Genomic DNA, 26,164 nt, shown 5'->3' on the forward strand with positions numbered 1-26,164 from the left:
GGAGTTTCAACTATCTGTGGGGGGTTTCATTCTGCAGATAAGGGGGTACGCCCGTATTCCCTTACCTTGAGGAGGCCTCCATAATTCCCCATCCCCGCAGGATGCAGTGTATGCCCCGTTTGCTCAGCTGCATCATTGCTGGAAAGCTGGATAGGATTGGACCCTAAATTTTTAGGCATTGGGCTTTTCAGATGAGCTGTAAACAATAAAAAGTTATTAGATCTGGTGTGTGGTGCAATTCAATATTTTAAGTATCCAGATGACACACTGATGCCAAACACAGTTATGTCAAAACTGTGGTTTCTGTATTGATTTTTACAGGCAGGTTTCTGTGTCCTAGGAGATATTTGAATATTGTTTTTCCAATTCGATCCAAGAAACACTCTATGAAGGTAATAGGACTGAACAATCTGGTCATTTAGTAACACTGCCTGACAGGAAATCCCGCTTCTTGGGTTCAAACAGCAGTCCAAAAGGAGGAGGCCTTTAGAGCCAAGGGGATGGAGATCTGAGAACTAGGAAAAATTACATTATAAATCGATGAGGAGGAGTGTCAAAATGAAGACGTGTGCAAATTGTTCTAGATTCATTTAATTTCTTTTAATGACCCTCCCCCACGCCATTAGGAACTGAAAGCTGCCTATAGAAAACCAAGGACAAGTTCATGATTTAGCTGTGAATCACAGCGTAACTGTGATTGGTAAAGTAAATAGATAAATTTACAGTGCAATTCTATGCATGTTTACTAAGAAGGGGCAACCTAATCCTGAAGCCGGCAGTTCCGCTGGGTGCAGTGGCATCAAAATGGCTACCACTGCATCCAGTGGCACTGCTAAGGCTGCCAGAGGTCTCCTCGGGGGAAGCCCCAGGCCCCACAATGGGGCTTCTCAAGTCTGCACCACCTATTTTGCCAGTGCAGACTTGAGAGATTCCATGTTGGGCTTTTTGGCCTGTCATGGTGGATAGGATACCGCAGAGCAGATCTCCGCTTGTCCCACCCCCTTCCCGCCCTGGATCCTCCCCCTGCTCCACTCTCCCCATATACATAGAATTGCAGCTTTGTACTTCTAACTCAGATCTAATTTTGTGTGAAAAACCCAATTTAAAAAAAAAAGTTTTAAAACATTTAAAAACTCAGTGCAGCTGCAGCAAATCAATGGAGTGCAAGCCTTCAGCATGCCATCGTGTGCTTGTTGCAAGGTCAAAGCAAAGGTCAAAAGCAAACTCAGTAGGCAAGAGTGGTGATCATCTGCAAGCTTTATTGCCAGCAACAGTCCTCTCAGGGACTCCTGTCCAAAATGAAGATAGCAATGAGAGCCATGTGGGAACTCTCAAAGCCCTCAGAGAGAGCATTTTTCCATTGTGTGCCTCTCCCTTATATTGGATTCTGGCTCCTTTGTTTGAGGAGTCTTACATTTTATTGGCTGATGTGTGACATCAGAGATGGAGGCCTTCTCAGGGTTGGTCACAGATAAATTTACAAGTATTTGATTGGTTAGTTTCAAGTTACAAGTTCCAAAAAGGCAAAAATTTACATAGAAAACATTGTTTCCAACAACCACTAGATGGCACTGTTTACTCATTTATTACTGGCCTTTGGTATGTATTTGTTTATTTCTGCTAACCTCTGTTTAAACTAAGCTTTTGGTCTCTATTCTATGTGTGATTCTCTATATGTATAAACAAACTAACTTCTTATTGTAAATAAGGATTCTCTTTTAGAACTCTTTTCTTATTTATTTTAACTAAATCCAGCTCTTTCTGTCAGCTTTCAGGCTCTTATTATGTTTTGACTTGATTAGGGGACTTTCCCATAGATGTTATTTCTGTTATCTTCTGTCTGTCAAACAAGATAAACTGTCTCCTCATTAAAATGCTTCTAACCTGTATATAACCTTTCTTGGTGCCAAGGGATATTGGCTTCCTAATTAATTGGTGCAGGGATCCTGCCTCCTCCCTACTCCTTATCTGTCTTTCTTTGAGTTTTAAATCTGTCACTTTGAGTCTACAGAGTTGGAATGTTTTGCTTGAGATAAGAGTCCTCTTTGTTAATTAACTTTTGCCAGACATTTGCTTTTCCTAATTTAATGGTTTCCACTTATTCTGTGTATTTATGCTTTAATCAAACTATTTTAACAGCTAAAATTCATTACCATGCCTTTATATATTGATTACATTTTAAGCCATAATTATTAAAATATTGAAGAATGCATGCAAACATAGTATTCTTTTGGCATTTCTGTGATGCTCTGGTGTAAAATAACTCCCTTAGTATTCATAACACTGTCCTCCTGAAAATATAATGTTTTAAAAGTCCAAAAAGCATTTTTCCCTCTGGTCTAAGGAAGCCTGAATGATTAAAATGGCAAAACTGTTCTTGTTTTCCTTTTTGATTTAAGGAATCTTAAATAATCATGGTTCTCTGTTTAGTTTAGTTTCATTTATCATACTACCAATTAGCCTGATAGATGGAAATTTCAGCCTTATACTCCCTTTTCCATGAAGCGTTTATCTGATGTCCTTGACAGCTTACCGAGAAACATCCTTTGATTTACAGCCTGTCTTTGTTTCAGTTTCAGACTTCTTCAGACAAAGTGGATTTCATATGTTTTAAGCATCATTTTCCTTATTTCTTAAACATTATTTGTTTTATTTAGCTATAAACACCCATAACATAGCATTGACATTTGGTTCATTAACATAAGTAAACATTTGAACATAAACTGCTAAGCATTTGCTCTGTTTAAATGATTTGTTTTAACATGAATGGCTGGCTTTCATTAGCCTGTATCATGCTGAGTTTGGTCTGGTTGCACATTGTTATTCTTTATCTTTGCTGCAATCTTAAAGGATCTTTTGAATAGGGGTTTGGGACTGGAAATCCAAACCAGCCTTAGCTCACACCTGCAATGTTAACAACAGTCAAAATTACAGGGTTGTCATAAGTCTCTCTTTCTCTCTTAGCCATAGCCAGTGGTGAACCTCCCCTCCAGGCACTCTGGGGCAGAGCTCCATGAAGCCGCCTCACTGCGTGAAGCTGCCCTCTCTACTCATCACCTGGAGCAACACGTAGCCTTGCACAACTCCAGGACCAACAGGAGAAGCTGTCTGAGGCTTCCCTGCAGTCTTAAACTGTGCTTCTGGAAAACTGGAAGCACGTTCCTGCCTGTGTTGGGAGCCTCATTAAGACTTCTGGAGTAGTGCGAGTTCCGCACCTGGGGCATTTGCCCTGTTCTCACACATTTAGCACCGGGACCCACTTTTTGGAATGAGAATCTGTCAGGACCCACCGGAACTGATGTCATGAGCGGAAGTGACATCATCAAGCAGGAACATTTTTAACAATCCTAGGCTGCAATCCTACCCACACTTGCCCAGGAGTAAGTCCCATTTACTGTCATTGTTAAAAGAATATACATAGTAGCTTGTTAAAAGTACAGGTCTGTAACATTTCCCCAAATGCAGTCACATACCATGGTGGCATCAAGTCTAATATATAAAAAATAAAATATTGAAATGAATGGGGACCCACCTGAAATGGGCTCGCGACCCACCTAGTGGGTCCCGACCCACAGTTTGAGAAACACTGGGAGGTCCACTGCTGGCCACAGCCGGGCCTCTAACAGCCCTATGGGGATCATGGACCGTACTGGCATAGGCAGAGCCATTTTAAAAACACTTTTTAAAGTCAATGAAATAATCCATCAGCTAAAAAGAACATGGACTTTGCTTTTCTGTCTTGTGTTTGGTTAAAAGGGTTGCAGCTATGCAAAAATACAGTGCTGTGGTATTTCCCAAACTGTGGGTCGGGAGGGACCCACCAGTGGATTTTGGGTGGGTCGTGAAAAGTTTTTGAAACATAAAAAAAAAACTTTGCAAGCACCCCAGCCTGGTTTGCAGGAGCAAATGGCTCTCGAGAAGGCTGACCTGTGGCAAGAGGGGATCTTAATACCCCCAAATTAAAGTGTCACATGTTATGGTTTTCTCTGGCACTTGGCATGCTGCAGAGCACATGGGACCCAGTGGTAGCCTTTTGCCTGACCTGGAAGCCCCTCACTGCACACCTGCTCTCCAGTTCAGCCTTCAGGGGACCCTGGGATGCCTGTCAGGGTTTGGGGGAACAGCCCTTGAGCTCCCTTCCTAGGGAGAGCCTGGCACATGTCCGCACACACACCACATGCGAGCCTCAGGAGCAGAGCAGCCCAGGACCTCTCTGCACCAGTGAGCTTCATCAGGGTTGGGGACAGAGCGGCAGCAGGAGCTGGTGATAGAGAGGGAGGCGGAGAGATGGGCCCTTTCCCCCTCTTGCCTCCCAACATGGCGGTCGTCGTGGAGCGGGCTGGCTGCGAGCACTACTGCAGGGGCTGCCTGCTGAAGGTGAGGTGGCCCGGCGGCCCTTCCTTCGGAGGGGGGCGGCGTCCCTCCAGGCGGGCTTGGGCCGAAGGGGCCGCGGGAGTGGCGAGGGGGGGCCCTTTTAGCGTGGCCTAGGCTGGGGCTTGGGGCTCCTGGAGGGGCACGCGGTGGCCCCTTCACTCCTCCTCCCTGCTGCTGCCTCTGGAGCTGGGGAGCCGGCCGTTGGGGGCGGCGGGGGGCGGGGTGAGATGGAGGCTGCTCCCGCCTCTCCTCTTGTCAAAGTGGGTCGCCTGCAGAGCCGGTTGCTCTCTTGGGCAGGGATGTGTGGTGGGTGGGGTGGCAGGTGAGGCAGAGCCTCCCCACCGGGGTCCTTAGAGAAGCGCTGCTGCCGTGGGAGGCACCCAAGCGTTGCGCGTGGGTGGTGGGTGCCTCCCATGGCAGCGGCGCTTTCCGAAGGGCCCCAGTGGGGAGGCTCTGCCTCACCTGCCTTCCTGCCCACCACACATCCCTGCCCTTCTGAGTACACACACACATGCAGGCGCATGGGTTGTGGGCGCTTGGGTGCCTCACATAGTGGCAGCGCTTTTTGAAGGACTCTGGGGTGGGGCACAGCCTTGCCTGCCTCCCCACCCACTGCACATCCCTGCCTTCGGGGCTCAGTGGACACTGATCCTGGTGTGTCACTGTTGCTTCAAGTTTAATGTATTAAATATAGGCAATGAATTGTCCCTGAGGCACCTTCGTTTGACAAAGAGACTTAGAATAGGTCTGGGAACCCTGGGTTACAAGTCACCTCACCCTTATGGGTTACAAGTCATAGTAGGTATGTGCAAGCTCTTGGTTTTAGAGGCAGGCTGCCTCTGATTACAAGCTGTAATGGGTATGTGCAACCTCCTGATTTTAGAAATGGGCAACGTCAGAATGCCAGATGCAAGGGAGGACACCAGGCTGCAGGTCTCTTGTTATCTGGTGTGCTCCTTGGGGCATTTGGTGGGCCACTGTGAGATACAGGAAGTTGGACTAGATGGGCCTGTGGCCTGATCCAGTGGGGCTCTTCTTATGTTCTTATGATTGCAGATGCAGGGGAGAGCACCGGGACACATGTTGTTTCTGTTGTCTTGTGTGCTCCCTGGGGTATTTGGTGGGCCACTGTGCGATACAGGTAGCTGGACTAGATGGGCCTTTGGCCTGATCCAGTGGGGCTCTTCTTATGTTCTTAATATATTGGGTGCTCTGTTGTTGACAGGTGATTTGTTTTTCTGTGTTGGGTTGCCAAGACTCCTTTTTTTAAATATTTGACTTTCTAACAGGGTTGTATTTATTCATTCCCCAAGATAAATGTCTTACAATTAATCTTGAGTGTTTACAAGGTTATGTTAACTCCACATTTTTGGGTTCCCCAAATAAAAGCCAGTTAAAAAACAGAAACACGCAACCTTCCTCACATGCAACCCAAGCTCAGCAACTAAATTCTTGACAAGGAGTAGGTCACAATCCTCGCTTTAGATCTTGACATCTGCACATGCTCCTGACTACATTATTTGAATTTGTGGTCATTTGGGAGGAAAGGGGGATTTCCTTAATGGAGCACATTCTTCTATAAAACGTTTCTGCTGCAATAATTTTCTCCAGGAACACAGTGCAGAAGCCCCCCTCCACCTCCTGTCAGTTCAGAAAGAGTTAAGTGGGGAATTACACCCCATATGCTAATCAGCATGGGAGGAGCCATTCAATCTATCCATCAAAATTACCTGGGTATCCCTAAAAGGCTTTCCAAGACTCCTGAAACTTGGCCCTTAAGGCTGCAACTTGTGAGCTAAGCCAGAGGTAAGCTAAGAGCTGAAGTGTCAGGCAGATCTAGGAGGAGGTTAGTGCTCCCTCGACCAAAGGATGAGATTTATCTGTTCTGGGGAAAGCCTGGATTTGTGCCTCAAGATGTTTTGGGGAGGGAGGGGGGAATGGCAGAAGCTTTTAGAGTGTACAGAAAATAGCCTTCAACCTTGATTCTGTAAACCACCTTCCCTTCTTCTGCAGACCCTGAAAAGGAGGCTAAAAGTCTTAAACTTCAAGGGAAAACTAGAGATTGGAGAATTCTGTTGTACTGCAGTGTTATTTTTATCTGTCATAAGAACATAAGAACATAAGAACAGCCCCACTGGATCAGGCCATAGGCCCATCTAGTCCAGCTTCCTGTATCTCACAGCGGCCCACCAAATGCCCCAGGGAGCACACCAGATAACAAGAGACCTCGTCCTGGTGCTCTCCCCTACATCTGGCATTCTGACTTAACCCATTCCTAAAATCAGAAGGTTGCGCATACACATCATGGCTTGTACCCCATAATGGATTTTTCCTCCAGAAACTCGTCCAATCCCCTTTTAAAGGCGTCTAGGCTAGACGCCAGCACCACATCCTGTGGCAAGGAGTTCCACAGACTGACCACGCGCTGAGTAAAGAAATATTTTCTTTTGTCTGTCCTAACCCGCCCAACACTCAATTTTAGTGGATGTCCCCTGGTTCTGGTATTATGTGAGAGTGTAAAGAGCATCTCCCTATCCACTCTGTCCATCCCCTGCATAATTTGTCATTTGTGCTTGATCCATGAAGCAGAACTTTGACTGCTAAGCAGTGTATAAACCTTAGAAATAAAGAAATGACAAGTACACTTTTGCATTTTTTTAAATTTCTGTGCAATTAGATATACAGGTCCAGCCTATTTATACATGGATTTTTTTATACACGAATTTGACTCAACAGGAATGGCCACTGCAAATGAGAAGGAATGTGTTGATCCCTGGATAAGGGGAAAATGCATCCCTTTAAAATCAGTTTAAAAAATTGAACAGTCCTTTAACAATAGCCTCCTTAATGAGAGAGAGAGAGAGGCCAGCTGACTGACAATCCATCAATCCTTCTCTCTCCAGGCGACCCCTCCCTTCCCCCTGAGCATGTGAAAGGAAGGTGATCACTTTGCATTGGTGAAGAGAGGGACTGAGTGAAACACCTTTGTAAGGGCTTGGAGGAGGACTAATAGATGGATTGTCTTCTTAATGACTCTTATCTTACATCACAAAGGTCAGCAAGGCTGTTTTTAAATCACTGGAGCAAAGAAACTTTGTTTTTTAAATTGATTTGCTATAGTACGTTTTTTGCCATCCACCTGAGTGCTTGGAGCAGAACCCACGCGAATAATGAGGCTCAACCTATATATTTAATTGGGATTTTGTTTCTTAAACAGAAGCATACAAATATTGGCTTGGCTTACGAACCAGCCATAAATAAATAAAACCCCTTCTTTCCCCTCCATTGTCCCCTGTGATATGCTGAGAGAGAGGTGGGGCCTCCTTTGATATGTATTAGAAGATGGAAAGCTCTCTTGTTCTTGGAAGGCCTTCTACTTTCCTTGTATTTTCAAAAAGAGCATTGAAAATGAGACTTCCAGGGAAGATCTGTGTGATGTTGAGGTCCTGCTTGTCTGAGAAATGAAGGTACTTGCTGTTGGCAGATGGATATGTTGATGCCTACTTTTAAGAACCACACAGAAAAGTAAAAAGACATGGTTAACCTCTCTCCATATTTTTTTTCTATACTGTGTATTATGGAATGAGTTTCCAAAATATGAACAGTAAAGATATTGAATGGTAATTCTAACTTATTTTTGTCTAAGTGGGTTGGTTTGTTTCCTCATTCTCTTGACCTGCCTGCACCACCAGAGTTGGCAGCATTCACAGTTGGTAGGCTGGGATTAGGGTTGCCTTTTTGACAGTCAGGAATTTATTTTTTACATTTATAGCTTGCATTACTTTCATCATAGAACTTAAGGTGGTGGTGCTGAATCATTTATCTGCTTAGTTGTAGCAAGATTGCGGAGTCATGTCCCTTCAGAACCTGGGAAATGTAGTAGGTGAATCCCTGGCATGCAGATAGTGGTGGGGGGAAATTGCTTGCTGAATGCCTTTGTGGCCTCTGGTTAAAGGCACAGGAGGAAGACCTTTTTTTTAAAAGATGGGAATTGTAAAAGTATATCTCAAGAAATCTGTTTTTGTAGGAGTCTTATCTGCAGCTAGGGCTCCTGGTTCCTACAATCCTGCTCCTCTGGGTGGAATTTGGATGGAATTTCTCCTGGGTTCCTCCATCATTTCATTAAGGCAGTGGTTCCCAAACTGTGTGCCATGATGAACTCACAGGGGCTCCGGCTCTTCCTGACATTCTCATCTTGGCTGGGCCAAGATTTCACAAGATTTCCAGCAGTCTCGGGCAAATGCTGGTGGCTGTAGTCTCATTCTCCCACGGTGGCTGTGTGACAGGGTGTCATTACCGACATAAGTTTGGGAACTACTGCCATAAGGTATTCCCCTGCACCTCTTTTCACAGTCCAAAGGGCCCAAATCAACCACTGGTGTTTTCTGCAGTGACCTACAGATGACAGCTCTCTTTGTTATAAAGATCAGGGTGAATTTCATAGGGTTGCTTCTCTTTTCACTGGCCTTTCTTCCTGGCCATTTTTTGTATTGCCCAGCTTCTATACTTTTAATGGCAATATAACAGGCAGATAGTGATTTATTTTAAAGCATTTTTATCTTGCCCTTCTGCTGACAACAAGGCTTCTAGAATGGAAAATCATTGCAACAGAAAAAGGGGAGGGGTGGAATATGCCTTGTTTGCCACTTTTTTCTCTTCCTCACAGTGCTAGTAGGTGTTTCTCTGGGCACAGTACAAGCTTGAAGGGGTATCAGTCAGTGGGTGTGGTGATGGTGGTTCTCTGCCTTCCTAGCTTTTCTTTCTCTTTTCTCTGGATGTTTGGTGAACCTTAGCCATCTCTTTCCCATCTCGGGATGGGAAGTGAACCTTATCTGGTATGCCAATGATGCTACACTTCCTTACTTTCTCCCTCTCAGGCTGTTGTGGAGGCATAAGAGCAAGTTCCTAATAGAGGGACTGGGTACACTGACTGTAATTTGAAAAGGATGGGACTAGCATTGCTTTAAGAGCTCTTGAAGAGGATGACAGCCATTCCTTAGTGATGGGGAACTGGTCTTAAGGTTCAGAGCCTGAAGAGAAGATTGGTATTGTTTTGAGGAAAAAAGGCAGTTTTGTGGTCATCCTCGTTCTGGCAGGCCTCTTTTTAACTGATGCAGCTTTTCTTAGTATGGAAGTGCGCTGATGAGGAAAACTTCCACCTATGGGATGTTTGTCTATCATGGAGTTGTTAAAAAGGAAAAAGCCCTTTTGGGGGGGGGGGGGTGGAGGTAGCAGCTGTACCTTTGGTCCGGTATGGCTTGCTGAGTAGCTTTGGGGGGTATTTACAAGGTGTATTTAGATGCCAGAGGTGTTTACAAGAGAAGTGTTCACCAGATTCACTGTAGGGAGAGACTTTCTGCTGTATACCTGTTCTTTTGAAAAAAGGCATAAGTGGGATCAGAATTTGGGGTCTCTGAGAGTTTCAGGAGATATTTATCTACCCACAGGATTGTCCTGTAAGTCAGCCCTGTTGGTTTTATAACACCTACATTCTCAGAACTTTTTCAGTGAATCCGGGGAATTGTAGTTTTGATGATTTCCTGAGAATTCTCTATTAGAGATCTCTAGCTGCTCTACACCATTCACAAAGTTAGAGCTCTCAGGATTAAACCCATTTAAGACCATTGCACGAATATGCTAACTGTCAGAGTGGGTGGCAGATTTTTATTTTTGAGTTAACATGTTCCTCTCTCCTTACTATTGCAATTTCTTACTCCTCTCCCCTCACTTTTGTCATTCATTTTTCCCTCTTTTCCTCCACCATAGGCTCCATGTTGTAGCAAGTTTTACGTCTGCAGGCTCTGCCATGATAGCAATGAAGATCATCAGATGGATCGTTTTAAAGTACAAGAAGTGCAGTGTGCAAAATGTGAAAAGGTCCAGGAGGTAAAGCTGTTAATACACAAGCTCTGTACATACACATGTGTGCATCACTATGCTGATTACTCCTTACAAAACTCAGTTGTCAAGAATTCATTCTTGGTTTTTACTTGTCTTTTAAGAGGTCCCTCCAAAAATGTGTTCTTCTCAAAAATTATCTTCCTCTCTGCAAAGTTCCCACTCTTTGTCCCACAATGAACCTCATTGTACCAGGGCTCAACCAGGAATCTGTTTTTCATATCAGGGTTGAATCCCTCTGGCTTGCTTTAGAGGCAATCTGCAGCCAGAACACTTGGGCTGGGATGAGGAATGTTTCTGTCCCTTCCACCACCCTCCTGCTGTTGCTCATTCCTGCTGTTGCCCAACCCAGAGGTGTACACATTGGTCCTTGTTGCGTATATGCAATGTTGGGCAGAAATGACTTTACACAGACTGGCAGCAGATATCCAGGGACTTAGACAAGAGTTTTTTCTTTCTCCTACCTAGATTGAACCTGGGACCTCTGCATGCAAAGCATTGCACCTCAGCCCTTCCTCCAGTTTTTACATCAGCAGCAAAATGCCTTAACATTTCCTAGAATAAGAAGGCTCAAACACTTTGTGAAATCCACAGACTAGGTATACACATACACACTTATATCTTGTACTTGGATAATGAAAGACAGCATGTTCAGCTACCACCTTTTTTGTTGTCTAGGTTCTGGAATACACAGGTCTGTTCATTGTTCATATTTTTGTGTGTCTTGGTGACTGTGCATGTATAGTTCGTGTTCAGAAATTCATGCACTCCTGTCTATTTCTCAGCTTCTTCAATATTAGGAGCAGAAAGGGAGATACTTTATTTGAAGCATTTTATGACTGGTAATGAACTGGGCCAGCGCTGGGTGTCGCAAATGTACTATAAGAATGTCACTGCCCGTGACATTCTGCCCCAAGTCAGTCCTGGCACCAGCCCAGCAACAGTCAGCAAGAGCTCCGGGCGGTGGTGAGGGCTTAGGGGCTGGTGGGAGACATTCTGGGGCAGGGGGAGGAATTGGGGCAGTAGGGGGAATGGGACCGGCGGAGCTCAATACACAGTCTCAGCTCTGTGCCTGCAAATAGCTGGCACAGCTAGCACATTGCAGGGCTTAGGGCTTTCCCATTCGCCCAAGGAGACATCCAACCGCTGCTGTGGTGTTGCAGGATGCAGCAGTAGGTGCTCTGGTGCTGCTGCACCTAGCGGTGACACCACCTTTAGGCTTGGGCTGTAAGTCAGTAATCTTCCTTGGGTCTGTGAACGAGAGAAAAGTAGATAAAATGTAGTGAAAAAGCACCTGGAAATCCCTTTTCCCATGTAATTGCAGAATGAGAGGGAAATGGCATTGAGATAACTTGCCTTGCTTCTTGGGAAATGGGAAGTGGAATGTGCATTTTTCTTCCTTGGACTTGTTCAGCTAAAGATATATTGCTTTCATGACTCTTATGGCTCATAACTTTGCGTTTGCTTTGTAGGCTCAGCAGCATTGTGCGAACTGCAACAGTGTGTTTGGAGAATATTACTGTAGTATATGCCACCTCTTTGACAAAGACAAGAAGCAGTACCATTGTGAGAAGTGTGGGATTTGTAGGTACAGTACTGTGTTTGAAAGTGATTCACAAGTCTTTGTGCCTGTTCACCCTCTCAGAGTAGTTTGTATGGAAAATTTCAAGTTGTATAAATATGAGCTTCATTTCTGCAATCCATGATTTTCTTTAAGTATTCTAGTCATTTGTTAGATAACCTTTGTATTACAGATTATTTGACTTGATATAGGGGTGAGATCAAATGAGAAATAATAGGATTGGTAGGAACTGATGATATCATGAATAACTAGCAGGCAGGCATGTTAAATGGTTGGCTTTACACTATAATCAGCAACATACCCTTTGTATGCCACAGAAATTGTGTTGCAGGCTTTGGGATGAATCCTTTTCTTCTGTGCTGCTCACCTAGTTATTCTTTCCTGAGGCTACTTTCATAGTCACACAACCTTTCTGTGGGAAATACTTATCTTTCAAGAGAACTCAGGGCAGCCTACATAAAGTAGGAAACAAACAACAATGCCACTTGAGAGAAAGTGAGCTACTTTCCATAAATGTTATGAGTATTTCTGCTATGGCTTAAATGGTCTAGTGAACAGGAAGGAAAGTACATAGCTCAGTGAAAGCTGCTCTTAAATATATAGTACCTCTGAATGTGTAATGTTGCCCAGAAGGTCCTTCACCATGAATTTGAGTCAATAAAACTTGGACAGGGTTTGATAAGTAATTGCTCGAATAATTTTTGGGGACCTATGGTTTGGCCTTATTTCTTATTTACAGCAAGAATATTCTCATTGCTTTTGTTTGTATATTCACTTAGAAAGTGTTTCAGGGAGGTTTACCATGGACTAAACGGTTAGAACAATAGTATGATTTTAGAAGTACCCAAATAAAAATGAAATAGCAGCAAAACAGCAAAAGTCAACAGAAAAGGATGGTGACAACAGGACATAAACTAGCAACTGAAACCACATCAGAACGAAAACGTTTCAACATACTTGCAGAATGCCTAAAATAATAGAGCCAGATGTCCAGGCTGTGGAAGGGTGCTCCTCAGCCTAGGGTTGGTAATCAAGATAGTTCTGCTACTCACTGAGACCGCTTTGGAGCAGTTTCTTTTTAACCTGTGAACCTGTGGGAGGTTCATACAGGAACAGGTGCTCCTTGACTTATCCAGCACTCAGATAATGTAGAATTCTGAAGGACAAAGTGAGCAACTTTGCTTTCTTAACTTGATCATAGTGCTGCTCTGTATATGTTTGGTGGGAAGAGCAAAGCATAACGTTTTTGTAAATGTGGAGTGTCCATACTTCCAAGAATTTATAATGCGAAGCTCCCACTCTTCCTTTTTGATGTGTGTTCTGTAGTTTTACTCTGTATTTGCTTTCCTATTTTTCACTGCCTAAAAATTTTACTTTGTGCAACATGGTTTTGCAGACTTCGGCCTTGTGATAGATACAACTTTATAATGGTCAAAGACTAGCCCAAAAGTAAAATATTAAATGACAGTACAGAGATAAGGGAGTGCATATTAACCATAAATTTGAAATTCACAGCAATAACAGTATCCTATATATCCCCTGAGCCTATTCTAAGTTTTCTGCTGTATACTGTATCCCCACTCAAAAATAAGTGCTTCAGCACAAAGTACTACTTAAATACTAACATTAGAACAAAATGCATTGCAGCTGGATTAGGTAAATGACAGGCTTGTGGAATCAGCTTTTATGGGAGTGAATGTGGAAGTTACCAACTGGAGCTGTGCACAAGTAGTTACTGGGGGGCAGTGGAGTTAGATGTAAAACGGTAACTAGAGCAGAGACCTGCTGCATTATGTGAACCATGCAGTGAAAGGATCAGGGATTCTAACATGCAAATTTTGCATCTAGTCAGTAGAGCTGAACAAAGACCTAGTCAAAGGCACCTAATTATAGTTATGCTTTGCAGGTGAGAAATATTTGCACTTTTAAGGAACAGCAAGTTGCATTAGCCTGCCTAACCATAACATCTCATTTTATAATTGCGGAACACTGAGGCTCAGAGATACTGTACTTGCCCATGAATCAGGGGCTGTTAATGGTAATGTTAGAAGTCAGAAACACTTGCTGATTTATTGCAAGCTACCCAGAGATCTACCAGATGGTCTCAGCTACCTTCTGCCTACCCTCATGTTAAATATCACAAGGTGGAAAGTACCCGTGTTAGAATACAGCTATTCTCCAAATTGGAGTTTCAGTGTGGCCACAGAAGCGTATGGTTCTCATAATTGCAGATTTTCCTTTTTGTCTCCACACCAATTAGCAGAATGAATCTGTTGCTCTGTGGAATTGTGTATAGAAAGTATGAAAGTGTGTGGTAATGGAAACCAGTGAGTGGAAGAGAAATTATGCTTGCCTCCTTATCCAGACCCAGCAGATGGGGCTGGTGAGCCAAGCAACCATGACAAGAAGCCACATATGGACTTTATACTAACTACTACTGTATATTCAAGTTGTCTAGATACAAGGGACTATAATTTGCCTGACAAATTATGTATTCAAGGATAGGATACTCTGTAGTACTTGGAGTGAATGCTATTCAGAGTTGGGAATATATAATTGTAAATGGAACAGAATGGCTGTTTGTATATGATACCTATTCAGATTTTTGTCCCTGCAGGATTGGTCCTAAAGAAGAATTTTTCCACTGTTCCAAATGTAACTTGTGTCTAGCCTTAGCTCTCCAAGGGAATCATAAGGTATGGTTTTTTTAAAATTGTATAAGCAGTTAAAACCTGAGTATCAGATTCCTGTCGAAGTGACAGCTGAAGTACAAGCAAGAGTCTCATATGTGGGGACAAGAAGCAGCACAATCCTATGTATGTCTCCTCCAAAGTAAATCTCGTTCAGTTCAACGACTTGACTCCTGGATAAGTGTGTATAGGATTGCAGCCTTCGATGTTAATGAAATTACATCAGTGTTTATGAATTCTGTAATACTGTCAAATCTTTCTTAACCATCTTGCTTCTTACAATGGGATATGTTGACAATAGATTACCTACTGCACACCTTATGAAAATTTTGTGAGGCACATGAGTTTCACAAGCAGCAAGTGGTGTTTAATGGAGTTAAACTGAACAGATCTGTACTCTAGAACAGATGATTCATCTTAATCAGGATTTGAGACACTGTGGGTGCAATCTTAACCTCTTATGTCAGTGCTTTCCAGCACTGACATAAGGGCAATGCAGCTTTGAGGTAAGGGAACAAACATTCCCTTAATTTGAGGAGGCCTCCATGAGCGACACCCAACTGCAGGATGCCGCACACATCCCACTGGCACTGCTATGCCAGTGCTGGAAAGCACTGACATAAGGGGTTAGGATTGTGTCCTGTGTTACCCAGAAGATCTGTTGCAGAATTATTCAGCTTGTGCTGAATGGAGATTGTGCTAAACATAGTCTTATCTAGAAATACCCCTGACAAAGATTTGTAACATCCCCTGACATACCCCTGACAAAGATTTGTAATATGTTGGACAGAGTTACTAGAATTGTTTTAATGTCTGATGGTTGTAAAGGGATGTCTTGGTTGTGCATGAAGTAGTTTTTGCCTATTGCATCCTCACCTCCTGAATAGCTGAGTTTCTTGGTACAGCTGCCCCTTGTCTTACATGAGGGTTACATTTCAAAGTCAGCACATAAAGCTAAGGTCACATATACTCAAAATTATTTTGAAAAATCCCTTAAAATGAAAAATTAAAGTATGAGATGCAGGTGGAAACTGAGTCTGACTGAGGGAACAGCAGCTTCATTTTCTAATCTCACACTCGCTCTCAGGTATGTATTTAGTCGGTGGAATTGCTTTCTCTGTTTAAATTGTTTTTCTGTTTTTTCTGGTTTCCCAAGTGCATATATAATTGAATTCATGCACGTCAAGTACACTAAGAGAAGGGGCAACTGTATTGCCAATTTCAGATATAACCTTCATGAGGCAGTTGTCTTATTCACTCTGCTGGCTTTAGTCATTAGACTTTGATGCTTTTAAAAAATTAAGTGGAGCTCAGTATACTGCTGAGCTTTCAGTCACTTCTGGAAGTGGGCGTGGGTCACTTAAAACTGTCTCACAATTATGTGTGGTGCTCTGTTGCCATAATTTGTTAGATTGAAAAAACCTTCTGTTGGAAGCTTTAGGCTGTCATCCAAGGACTACTTCATGTGTGCTCCAAGTGAGACTTTTGAGTTAATAGCAGAGTTCCGTGTCATTTCATGGTTTGCATTTGCACTTTCAAGAATGGTCTGCCATGCATCATGTGTGGGTGCTATTTAATGAATAAGTCCAAAGTCCTTTTGAGCACATGGAATTAGTTAGCACAAGGTCTTTGGACCTTGGCCACATACTTTTCCAATGCTAGTTAAAGACAGATCTTTATAAATTATAGTATAATTTATACTGAGGGAAAAATCTAACACTTGTTTTTTTGTGTTTTTTTTACAGTGTATCGAAAATGTCTCAAGACAAGATTGCCCCATATGTTTGGAGGTAACTTAAAATACTTGTTTTAATATTGTGTATTTGAAAGTGTTTCTCTTCTTAAAAATATATATTTGTGGAACATTGTTTCCATTTTTTTTTAAATAGGACATTCATACATCACGTGTTGGAGCTCATGTCCTGCCCTGTGGGCACCTTCTTCATCGGTAAGGCTGTTTTTGAAAAAGTAAGCTTTAGAGATAGGTACATCTCTAACATATTATTTCAGTTATTAAACCACTGTGAAAGTGTGCATTCAACCTCCTCTGCAAGAGTGAGCTAAAGGAAAACTGGCTCTGCATGTTTTAGCAGCAACTGGCTATGCTTAATGATGATAGCTGGAACAGAAGTGATGTCATTATCCCCCCCCCCCCCCGCAGCAGAACAGTTTTTCAGTATTATGCAAAGAGGCACCCTTTAAAGGGGTATCATCTTTAGCAAGAGGAGAGCAACTGTCTCTCCTCACCCCAACATGGTGTTTTTTTTCCAGGGTCCGTTGCTGGTGTCTCTTTTGCATCTTTTGTAAGTGTGAGCCCTTTGGGAGGGAGCCATTTTTTGGGGGGGAGGGAGTCAGGGAGCCATTTTTTCATTTATTCTATGTAAAACCGCTTTGTGAACTCCTCCTGTTGGCAAGTGGCTTATACATATTCTTAATAATAATTGTACAACTGATTTTGCTTTAAGCAAGCAAACCAAAGTGGGACACAAATGTGCCTAAATAAATGTGTATTTATTTATAAAATGTGTATGTATTTATAAAAGGGCACTTTGAAATAGATGCAAACAGTCTGCCTAAAGCTTGAGGAGAGAGGTAAGACTGACAACTGGATTAGTGTTTGATTCTCTAATACACCTCTCAGTTGTGTTGCAGAGATGCAGGGAGGTGCTCCAGCCACTGAGCCAAGTCACGAGTCGGTGACCCTGCAACTTGAGTCAACTCACAAGTCATAGTGTGTGCCGCTGCAACGCGACTCATGGAAATTCTTGAGTCATGTTGACTAAAGACCTGAGTCATTTAGAGAAACAAGTCAAATTCTTGAGCAAAGGGGGAAAAAACCCTTAAACCTTCTTCTTCCCCTCAACCCCCCCAGCCCCTCCTCCTTGAACTACCTTCCCTCTCCCATCACATCTGCTGCTACCATCAGTCTGAAGGACATCTCCTACATTGCCCACAAGGTCTTTTGGGGCGATGGGGATAAAAAAAGTAAGCAAGCACGCACACAACTCACGAGTCTTGGGTCCAGAATGATAAGTCTTCGTGACTTGTGCATCTACAAGTCATAACAGTTTTGGGTAAAAACCTTGAGTCCTGAGTCAGTGGGGCATGAAGCTCTAGTCCCCATGAATCACAGAAAATGTGTATTTTCGCAACTCAAGTATAATCTGTGAGTCATGAATCCACATCTCTGCAAAAGTGGCCAGGCTTGAGCTGTGGGATTAAAAAATTCTGCAAGTCATTCTTGTCTGTATGTACCCTCTAAAGAGTCTGGGACCCTTGCAGCTTATATGAATTTGAATTCTTTCTTAGCACAATTTTTATTGTCTCTCTCCTTCTGGACACTGTGAAGAGACACCGCTGGAAGAAACTTAAGGACCAGAAGAGTGCCCCTCCCCCCAAGTTTCACAGAATTTAGTTTGTGGAGTTGTTGTTTGAGGATTCTCTTTTGTAATTTTAATTTTTTACCTTTGGCTTTTTTTTTTTTTTGCTATGGCTCTAATTTTCATTTTTTTAACAAAATAATAATTAAAATCTTTAGATATGACTAGACTGTTTTTTCACCTGTTCCCAGCAAATGATGGGACAATATATTGGTTCACAAAATAACAGTAAAGTAGTCTCTACTGACTTCATATTTAGTATAGGTTTTTCTAATTATAGGCCTTTGATCAGTTTCCCACAAATGACTCTTACTTTATTTAAACCTTAATTTAATAATGTTACTGTTTCTTCTTCTAGAACTTGTTATGAAGACATGCTAAAAGAGTGAGTATTAAGTTCTGTGTCTAGTAACTGTTTTTTTTAGGAGATCTGTGACTAAAGACCTTGTGGTTTTTGATAAAGTAGCTGCTAAAGGCTATACTCCATGATGCTACTAGGAAATAAAATAAAATTAAAGCAGCTGTGAGGACCACACTGGATTGAAGCAACACTACTAGGGGCATTTCACTCTTTTGCAGAGACCCAAAAATTGTGGCTGGTTTTGGTAACCAACCTTTTTTTTCCTACTAGACAGTCAAAGCATCCAATCCTACAATGGCTACTGATTTGCTGGGTGACCTATATATTAAAATAAAGTTAATTGGGGTTACACCAACCCTAATGAGGCTACTGCATTTAGGCTGTGCATATGATCTTGTAATTTATTCAGTATAGTCTGGTACTGGAGGAGGTCCATCATGGTGGTGATACAATGAGCTCTTGCACCAGGTGACACAAACCCTATGACACCTCTGTCATTCAATGGCTTCTGATTGTTTTGTGTTAAAATTAAGGAAGATACCAGAAGCCCCTTGACAACTTCCTGGTAACCCCTTCTCTAAAATACACAACCAGTATGTATCTCCATTCAGTGTTGTGCACCTGAAGAGAATGATGGTTAGCAAACATGTACTGCAAAACATTTTTAGTTTCCTACCTTGTCTGTGCAGTCCAGTCTTTCGCCTGACCCAACTTGCAGTGTGTGCCAGTGGTGTAGCTAACAATCGTGTAGCCCGGTGCCAAGTTGAAAATGTTGCCTTGGAAGTGATGTCACATCCGGAAGTGAATGACAACCAGGCTTTTGAAAAAAGTGAAAATTGGGAAGAACCCTCCTCCTCCATCCAGCAGCTCACAACCCACTTCCTCTGTTGCTTCCCCCCAGTCAGTGGCATAACTAAGGAATATATCTGCTACCTGGGGTCAAAGAAGATTTTGAAGTCCCCCTTGAATGACAAAAATCAAATTTAAATAAATAAATAAATAGTTATTGGTTCCATACTGTATCATAATAACATCACATTGGCACTCAGAACAATCAGTCTCATAGGTCAGTTTGGACTTAAGCAAATCCACTCTTTGTTCCACAAGGCAGTTGTTTTTATATTCTGGTTAATTGGCCATAACGTTTGATAGAATACAGATATTCCAGTGCAGTTTGTTTCATTGAATTCTGCATTAAATTATCTTTCCAATGATATATGACATGATGGTATTATTCATACATACCAAGATTTTCACTATTTTGGTCACTAGTGACCAAAATCTCATCTTGTTGCTCATCTTGTTGCCCCCCTAAAGCTTGATGTCCAGTGCGTCTGCTACCCCCTGCACCCTCTTAGCTATGCCACTGGTGTGTGCAGAACATAGTTAGCTCCCCCCTTTCACCCTGAACTCTGTGCATTCCCTGCCTCCTGCAGGTGCTGGGCTGAACTGCAAAAAGTTTTTTTCAACTATAGTTGTGCACACTGCAGAACATTTTTTTTTATGCTAATCATCCTTTTTTGAGGTACTTCCTCTTGCCCCCACCGCCTCAGCAGCACAACCTTCTTCCCATTTCTGACTCCTTGTGTATTGTAAAACAGTACATTTGAGGTCCCCATCAAACTGTGTGCTCCCCCTTCATGGATTTTGTAGCTATCTGCTTTAATATTGAACATTTGCCCTCCTCCCAGCCCTATCAACAGGCTTTGCCTCCTTCCTCTTTGGTCACTATGTTAAAAGCCCTGTGTGTTCTAACCCTGTGAATTCAGGCTTCCCTAACTTTGCATCGGATTTGGCTGTAATCCTTATAATATATAGCAGGTGTGACCAAACTTGCTTAACGGAAGGGCCACAAATGATAAACTTCAGGTGTTTGAGAGCCACAGTATTTAAGAAACATTTAAATCCTTAAATAAATTTGCTTACCCTGAACATTAAACTTATGTTTTAATCCTGTGGACTCTCAGTTTATACCCTGTAAATCATTGTAAAGCTTGAAAACTTATTTATTTACCTTTTATATTAATTGTGATGCAAAACGGAGCTCAGCTAACGTATTTCCATGAACCACACATTGTATGTCCAAGAGCCACATGTCCAGGGTTTAGGTCCAGGGTTTGTATGTCCAGGGGTTAGGTCACCCCGATATATACCCATCTGCTCCTAGGGATTTATTCTTGCCAGGATTAAAAAAATTATACTTGCTGCTAGTGAATTTGTGAGTGCTTTGTGTGAATTGCTGCCACTTTTCTAATTTAAATTGCTCTCCTGAAGCTACTATTCACCCTTCTGGGGAGAAAATCCAAACTTGGCTGTTTAGATTAGGAAAACAGGATGGGATCTGTTTTAACACACCCCCCCCCCACCCCCAGAACTGTTGTTTTGATTCAGTTCAGAGCTCCACCACCACCTGCTTGCTGTAAGTAAGACACTTTTAATTTATGTAAAGGTAGGATGTGTGTGCTGGGATGTAGGTTTCAGCCTTGCTATAAGCAACTTCCTCTGCTTGTGGTATTTTTGTATAGTTTCCTGCTTAACCAACTTTTGTCTGTTCTTCATCAGGGGTTATAGATGTCCTTTGTGTATGCATTCAGCATTAGATATGACCCCGTACTGGCGACAATTAGATGATGAAGTTGCACAGACGCCTATGCCCGCAGAATATCAGAACATGACAGTGGAGGTAATGTAATAAATCTCTTTCTAGTAACACAATATTGCATTCCGTTGTCTGCTTGTTGTTTACAGCACCCTCCCCATCAGAAATAGTTGGGGCTCTGTCCTCTGTATGGAAAAAAAATTGAAATTGGTTGTAACCAAATATGGGTTGCTGCAGACTAGAAAGGGATGGGGGGGAATTGCAGCAGGAAGGGAGGGGTGGGCTTGTTTGTTCCAGGTGTGCCAAACCATGGCTTTGATCAGATTCATGGGAATAGCCTCTGACAATGCAACTTCCTAAGAAAGCGAATCTCCCTTTTCCAGTCAGAAGGATTGGGTTGAGTGGAAAATATCCCTGCAGAGAGCTCTGCTTCCTTGCCCCCTGAACAACTTGACCAGAGAAATCTGGCATCCAGGATGAATATAGTAGTCATTGTTCCTTTAATGGCTTCTTTAAGCACTTTATTTGATACTGCTTGATGTCTCAAAAATAAGTGACAATAAATAAACCTCTTTTTAAGGTTTACAAGCAAGCCTCTTGCTACCAAGATCCCCTCCCAATCCCCTAATATTTTCAGCTGGAGAAAGGCTAGAGCTGTTTTTCTTGCAACACACTTGGGAGAAGAGGAAAAGGCTTTAGCTTTTTTTGCCTTTTAATTCATTTAATTACAGCTAAGCTTAATTTCTTGTAAGATAGGCAAATAAAAAGTTCAAGTTGGCAAGTTAAAAATTACTACTTTTATTGGTTCTGTGCATGTTCTCCATGGTAAGAATTTTTCCTGTGCTATTCCCCTACACGGACCATAAACCTTGTATTTCCATTGTCACCACCAGAGGGCGCTTAAGCTTTCTTGGCAATTAACTTTGGCTTTCAGTTCCACTGACTGACTTCCCCAGCTTCAACTCGCAGAGACCCAGCCCCATGCAGTGCTGGGAAACTGTTGGAATAGGCAATACTGGGCTAGACACTGTGAAAGGCAGTTCTTAACGTGTTTGCTTTCGCAGAGTATATCAAACAGAAAAGGGTAATTGAGCAAAATATTTCTATTTTATACACATTCAGCAAAGATTAAAATTATACGTGTCAGTGTTTCCTCATTTGTAGCTGGCCCCCAAGTGTTAAATGAGAGCAGGCTCCTCTGCCATGAGTTAAAACTATTTTTAGATTGGGTTTTGGGGTGTTCAAGGCACTTTTGGTCTTAGCCCTGTGCACATGTACTCTTGCGCATGCATGCGTATATCTCAACATAGAGAATTTTAACAAAACACTGAAAGCTTGATATGTTAATCGGCCTTCAGTAGACACAACCTCTAGGGCAGAAGGGGTCTTCACTGTCTTTCTTAGATAGATCCATTGAATTACACAAGGCTTTTGCATCTGAGTACTCATCCTTTCTGTGCACTTGGCTAGTATGATGATACCTGAGTAAATCTAACCTTAGAGGCTGAGTGTAGCCCAGCTTTAGAGCAAACACAGCATGCAAAACAAATTTTCCAACAACAATAAGAGATTTACCTGTGGGTGAAACACATTTTACCACAGAGATGAAAAACAGTTTTGTTTTAAATATAACATGGTTTTCAGGCCCTATGAAATTGTTAGCCTCTTATTTGTCTTTAACACAGTCTTCTTTTTGGTCCCAGATTCTTTGCAGTGACTGCACTTCTCGATCCAGAGTACAATTCCATATTCTAGGCATGAAGTGCCAAAACTGTGACTCCTATAACACGACCCAGGATGGTGGTTGCCGGGTGTCTCGAAACAGTAGTGACTGAGATCAGCCATGTAAGACCACATCACATGCTTCCGCTTGTTGTTTAGGCTTCATGTAAAAGATTAAATTTCCCCTCCAACTCAACTTGCTGATCTTGTGGAATTTTATGTGGTCCCCACACTTCCTGATGCATGTATCTGCAATTTTGGTGCCAATTGATGTGTGCTAAGGTAGAAACTTTCTTCCAGGAAGTGGCGTTGGTGAGTGGGTAAAGAAATACAACTAAAGAGAAGTGGCAGCTTTGGGCATGGTTGCATCTGAAATGTTGGGACTTAAGCATGGTCTGTCTTCATACACAGGTAGTTTTCACATATATGCAAAGAAGGATTAGTATCTTTTCAAAATTTCACACATTCACATGTATCCTCTTGCTTAAATTAACACAGTTCTTGAAGAGATAATTCAAAGTTGTTTCTGCCCAATTGCTTTTAAACAATTTTAAAATATAGTTGTCAAGAGGAATACAAAAGAGGATTTTTTTCCAGACTGTAACAAAACTGTAATGATCAGTATTAAATTAATTGCATATTGGTGGATAAAGAATAAAGACTACAAAGTGTTTTCACTTCGATTTTTTTTCTCTTACCCATGTACAATATTTCCATTATCTATTGCAATTTCCCAAATCCTGCTTAATCACTCACTTGGGTTGTAATTCTGTACACATTTCCCTGGAGTAAGTCACATTGAATTTAGTGCTCCTTATTTCTGAAGAGACATGCATAGGATTGCATTGGGTTTAGTGTTTGCCTTTATACATTTTCTTCTGGAAAACTCAGCTTCCTCTGAACATGTAAAATGATCACATATTGCCAGCTATACCCCAGCACTTATCTACTCTGAATCTATACATTTTAGTAATTCTCCTAGTCATCTGATAGCCTTTTATTTGTTCATTTTTAGAACATTCAATTTTATCTGTCTCCTACTCATCACTACTTCTGGAATTTTGAGTTATCTATAATGTACGGATACTTAAATGTAGCAATGGAGCTTTGAATTTTAGTGCAAGTGTTCACATATTGCATATGCAGACTTGTGTGTCCATTTATTCATTCTGCAAAACCCCAGTAGTTCATAATGGGACTTCTCAGGTGGGTTAAAATCAGGTTCTATAGGAATTGTATTCAGAAACTTAAATGTAAATATCTCTTAATATAAAATTCTCCCTTAAAATATTGGTTGTAATGTGCATTTTCTTACTGCTTGAAGTACTAAAATTCAAAGTGGCTATGAGGTGCCCTGAACAAAATGCCTTCTGTTTTGAGGGTATTCTGCTGAACAGTTTAACAGAAGATGTTGTTGAATTCGTGCAGAGCTTAACATTCTTGGGATGCTGGAGGTGTGATAGCTAATCTCAGTGAAGCCCTGCCTACTGATACACATATTTTCTAGAACTCTTTACTTATTGCTGTGGACTAGTCTATATATTACCTGTAAAGTAAGATCTTTAATAAAAATAAATTACAGAAGTTTGACTCTACTCTTGATTTTCATGCCGTAAGGACATTCATAGTAAGTTTTTGATTGCTTAAGATGTTAGCCTAACAAAATATTGTTATCTGAATAAATGCAACATTACCTAATCTTTTCTAGGATATGAGTAGAGGTGTTTGTTTCCAGTAAGTATGATAAATTTGCAGCCTAAGTCTTACTGAACATAATGGGCTTGCTTCTGAGTAAGGTAAATCACACCATTTTCAAAGACCTCTGGATATGAGGCTGGACTTGCAGTTTCACCAGAGTCAGTGCTCTCTGAAAGGTGCTCCAGCCTAAAAGAGTAAAGCCTTTTTGCTTTATTCTTACCTGATTAATTTAGCTGTAAATGTAGAATCCCACATCTTTCCAAATAAGCTTTATCAAGATTATCTTCCTCCCCTCCCCCCTCTGTTGTTCTTTCAGTTTAATTGGAACCAAATATTTAGTGTTGGCAGTAGCATTCTCCCCTTCAAGTGGCAAAGCTAATCTTTTCCGCTGATCAGAAGGATAAATGAATTTGTGAAAAAGTACTTCATAATTGTTTTATATAACTCGTTCAAACTGTTGGTGATTTTGTTTCCATGTATCCAACAAGCTTGTCTTTCCAGCGATATTTAAAGTCTTCAATAATTTATACCTTTGTAATACTTTTGACATCTGTGCCTGCAGTCATATTTTGTGAAGAGATTTTGGGGATGCATATTCATTGGTGTCATCCTTTTGAGATTTTTTGTCAAAAATAAAACTAAGGAGGAAGTTGTTGCTGAGACAGAAGCTTTTAATCTTTTCTTCTGCACCTAAACTGTGCCTCATCACTAATGATGGCTTAGTAGCATGTAATTTCCTAATTCCCCATCTGCCTTGTCTGAGAAACTAGGTATGTGCGTGTTGGTCAGCTATGACTCAAGAACCAGCCAGTAATTAAAAGCTTAAACCAATGAACCATGAGCACTATTTTCCACAACTATTGCTACCTAACGTGTCAAAGGATGAGCTAAAGGATGCCTCTGGAACACTTTGACTATTGTGGCTACTGTGCCTATTGCTTTAAATTTAGAGGTAATCCTGCTGGTTCGGAAAATAGACAGAAAAAGTACTTTTCCTCTTGGATTTCAGTTGGACCAGATTTCTGTTTATTTATGGGAAGCTCACAAATAAACTTTGAACAATGGTTCCTGCTGGTATAACAACTGTTGGTCACTCCATGTGTGTGGTTGAGCAACAAGACTCACTGTATCTTAAGTGTTTTGATCCTGACACTGTGGGCTAATTGTGTATATCTCTATTGGCACACTTTCCCATGATGTAGCCCTAAGTTGTTCCTGCCTGTGGGCATAAAGGAATTGTATGACTGGGACCAATTATATATTCCTTTCAGAATTATTTTACTTACACACACACACATGTGTGTGCACGCATACACACATGTGTGCACGCATGCACACAGAGTGCACGTTACAGAGTATGACAGGATAAATGCAAAGTTCATTGAGGAAGATGTTATTTCTTTCCAATATGTACACTTTGACATGTAGTTTCAACAGGATAGTTTAATTGCAAGAAGTTGTTGGGTGAGAGTTGAGAGAAATCCATTCTATAAGCCAGTGGTTCCCAAACTGACCTGTGGCTCTCTGGGGAGCTGTGGAATCCTCTCAAAAAACCCTCTACAATGTATAGGATTGTAACCCTTATGGGAGCCATGATAAATGGCCCAATAGATTAAGGGAGCTGCCAGTCAAAGTTTGGGAACCACTTCTATAAGCCATTTTCCGTAACTTTATGTGAAATTAAAGTTGCACTTGCTCTGTGGAAAGGGAATGGCATTCTTCATGTGCTCAGAGGCATTTTTAGTATATTCCTACAGGAATGAATCATGAATTGCAAACTGCTGACCCCAGGGTAGTGGTGGTGGAGGTGGTTGGTGCTTTGGAGGCAGTTTGGGGATGTGTGGCATGGGGGAGGGAGAG

General features: G+C 41.8%; 1 protein-coding gene across 2 annotated transcripts; it reads left to right on the top strand.

The window, feature by feature from the left end:
- The first annotated feature begins 4,306 nt into the window (after positions 1 to 4,306).
- RCHY1 (ring finger and CHY zinc finger domain containing 1) lies at positions 4,307 to 24,190 on the top strand. 2 transcript variants are annotated; one of them, XM_066628140.1, is made up of 10 exons: positions 4,307 to 4,377; positions 7,278 to 7,428; positions 10,141 to 10,260; positions 11,745 to 11,860; positions 14,472 to 14,550; positions 16,290 to 16,334; positions 16,434 to 16,492; positions 18,283 to 18,309; positions 20,848 to 20,968; positions 22,588 to 24,190. In XM_066628140.1, exons 3-10 carry the CDS (start codon positions 10,204 to 10,206, stop codon positions 22,717 to 22,719), a joined length of 636 nt encoding a protein of 211 aa, XP_066484237.1. In that variant the 5' UTR covers positions 4,307 to 4,377; positions 7,278 to 7,428; positions 10,141 to 10,203; the 3' UTR covers positions 22,720 to 24,190. The 2 variants fall into 2 exon arrangements, with proteins under 2 accessions (XP_066484237.1, XP_066484236.1); XM_066628139.1 differs by lacking the exon at positions 7,278 to 7,428 and having other exon boundaries at positions 4,311 to 4,377.
- Positions 24,191 to 26,164: the final 1,974 nt, after the last annotated feature.

Source organism: Tiliqua scincoides, chromosome 5, assembly GCF_035046505.1.
Source record: "Tiliqua scincoides isolate rTilSci1 chromosome 5, rTilSci1.hap2, whole genome shotgun sequence".
NCBI classification, from domain to species: Eukaryota; Metazoa; Chordata; class Lepidosauria; order Squamata; family Scincidae; genus Tiliqua; species Tiliqua scincoides.

What these genes read in the sequence shown, in the direction of transcription:
- RCHY1 (XM_066628139.1), top strand. Translation starts at nt 4,318, where the DNA reads ATGGCGGTCGTCGTGGAGCGGGCTGGCTGCGAGCACTACTGCAGGGGC. An exon ending in GCAGGGGCTGCCTGCTGAAG is followed by an intron (nt 4,378 to 10,140) that starts GTGAGGTGGCCC and finishes CCTCCACCATAG; the next exon opens with GCTCCATGTTGTAGCAAGTT. An exon ending in ATTGCCCCATATGTTTGGAG is followed by an intron (nt 16,335 to 16,433) that starts GTAACTTAAAAT and finishes TTTTTTAAATAG; the next exon opens with GACATTCATACATCACGTGT.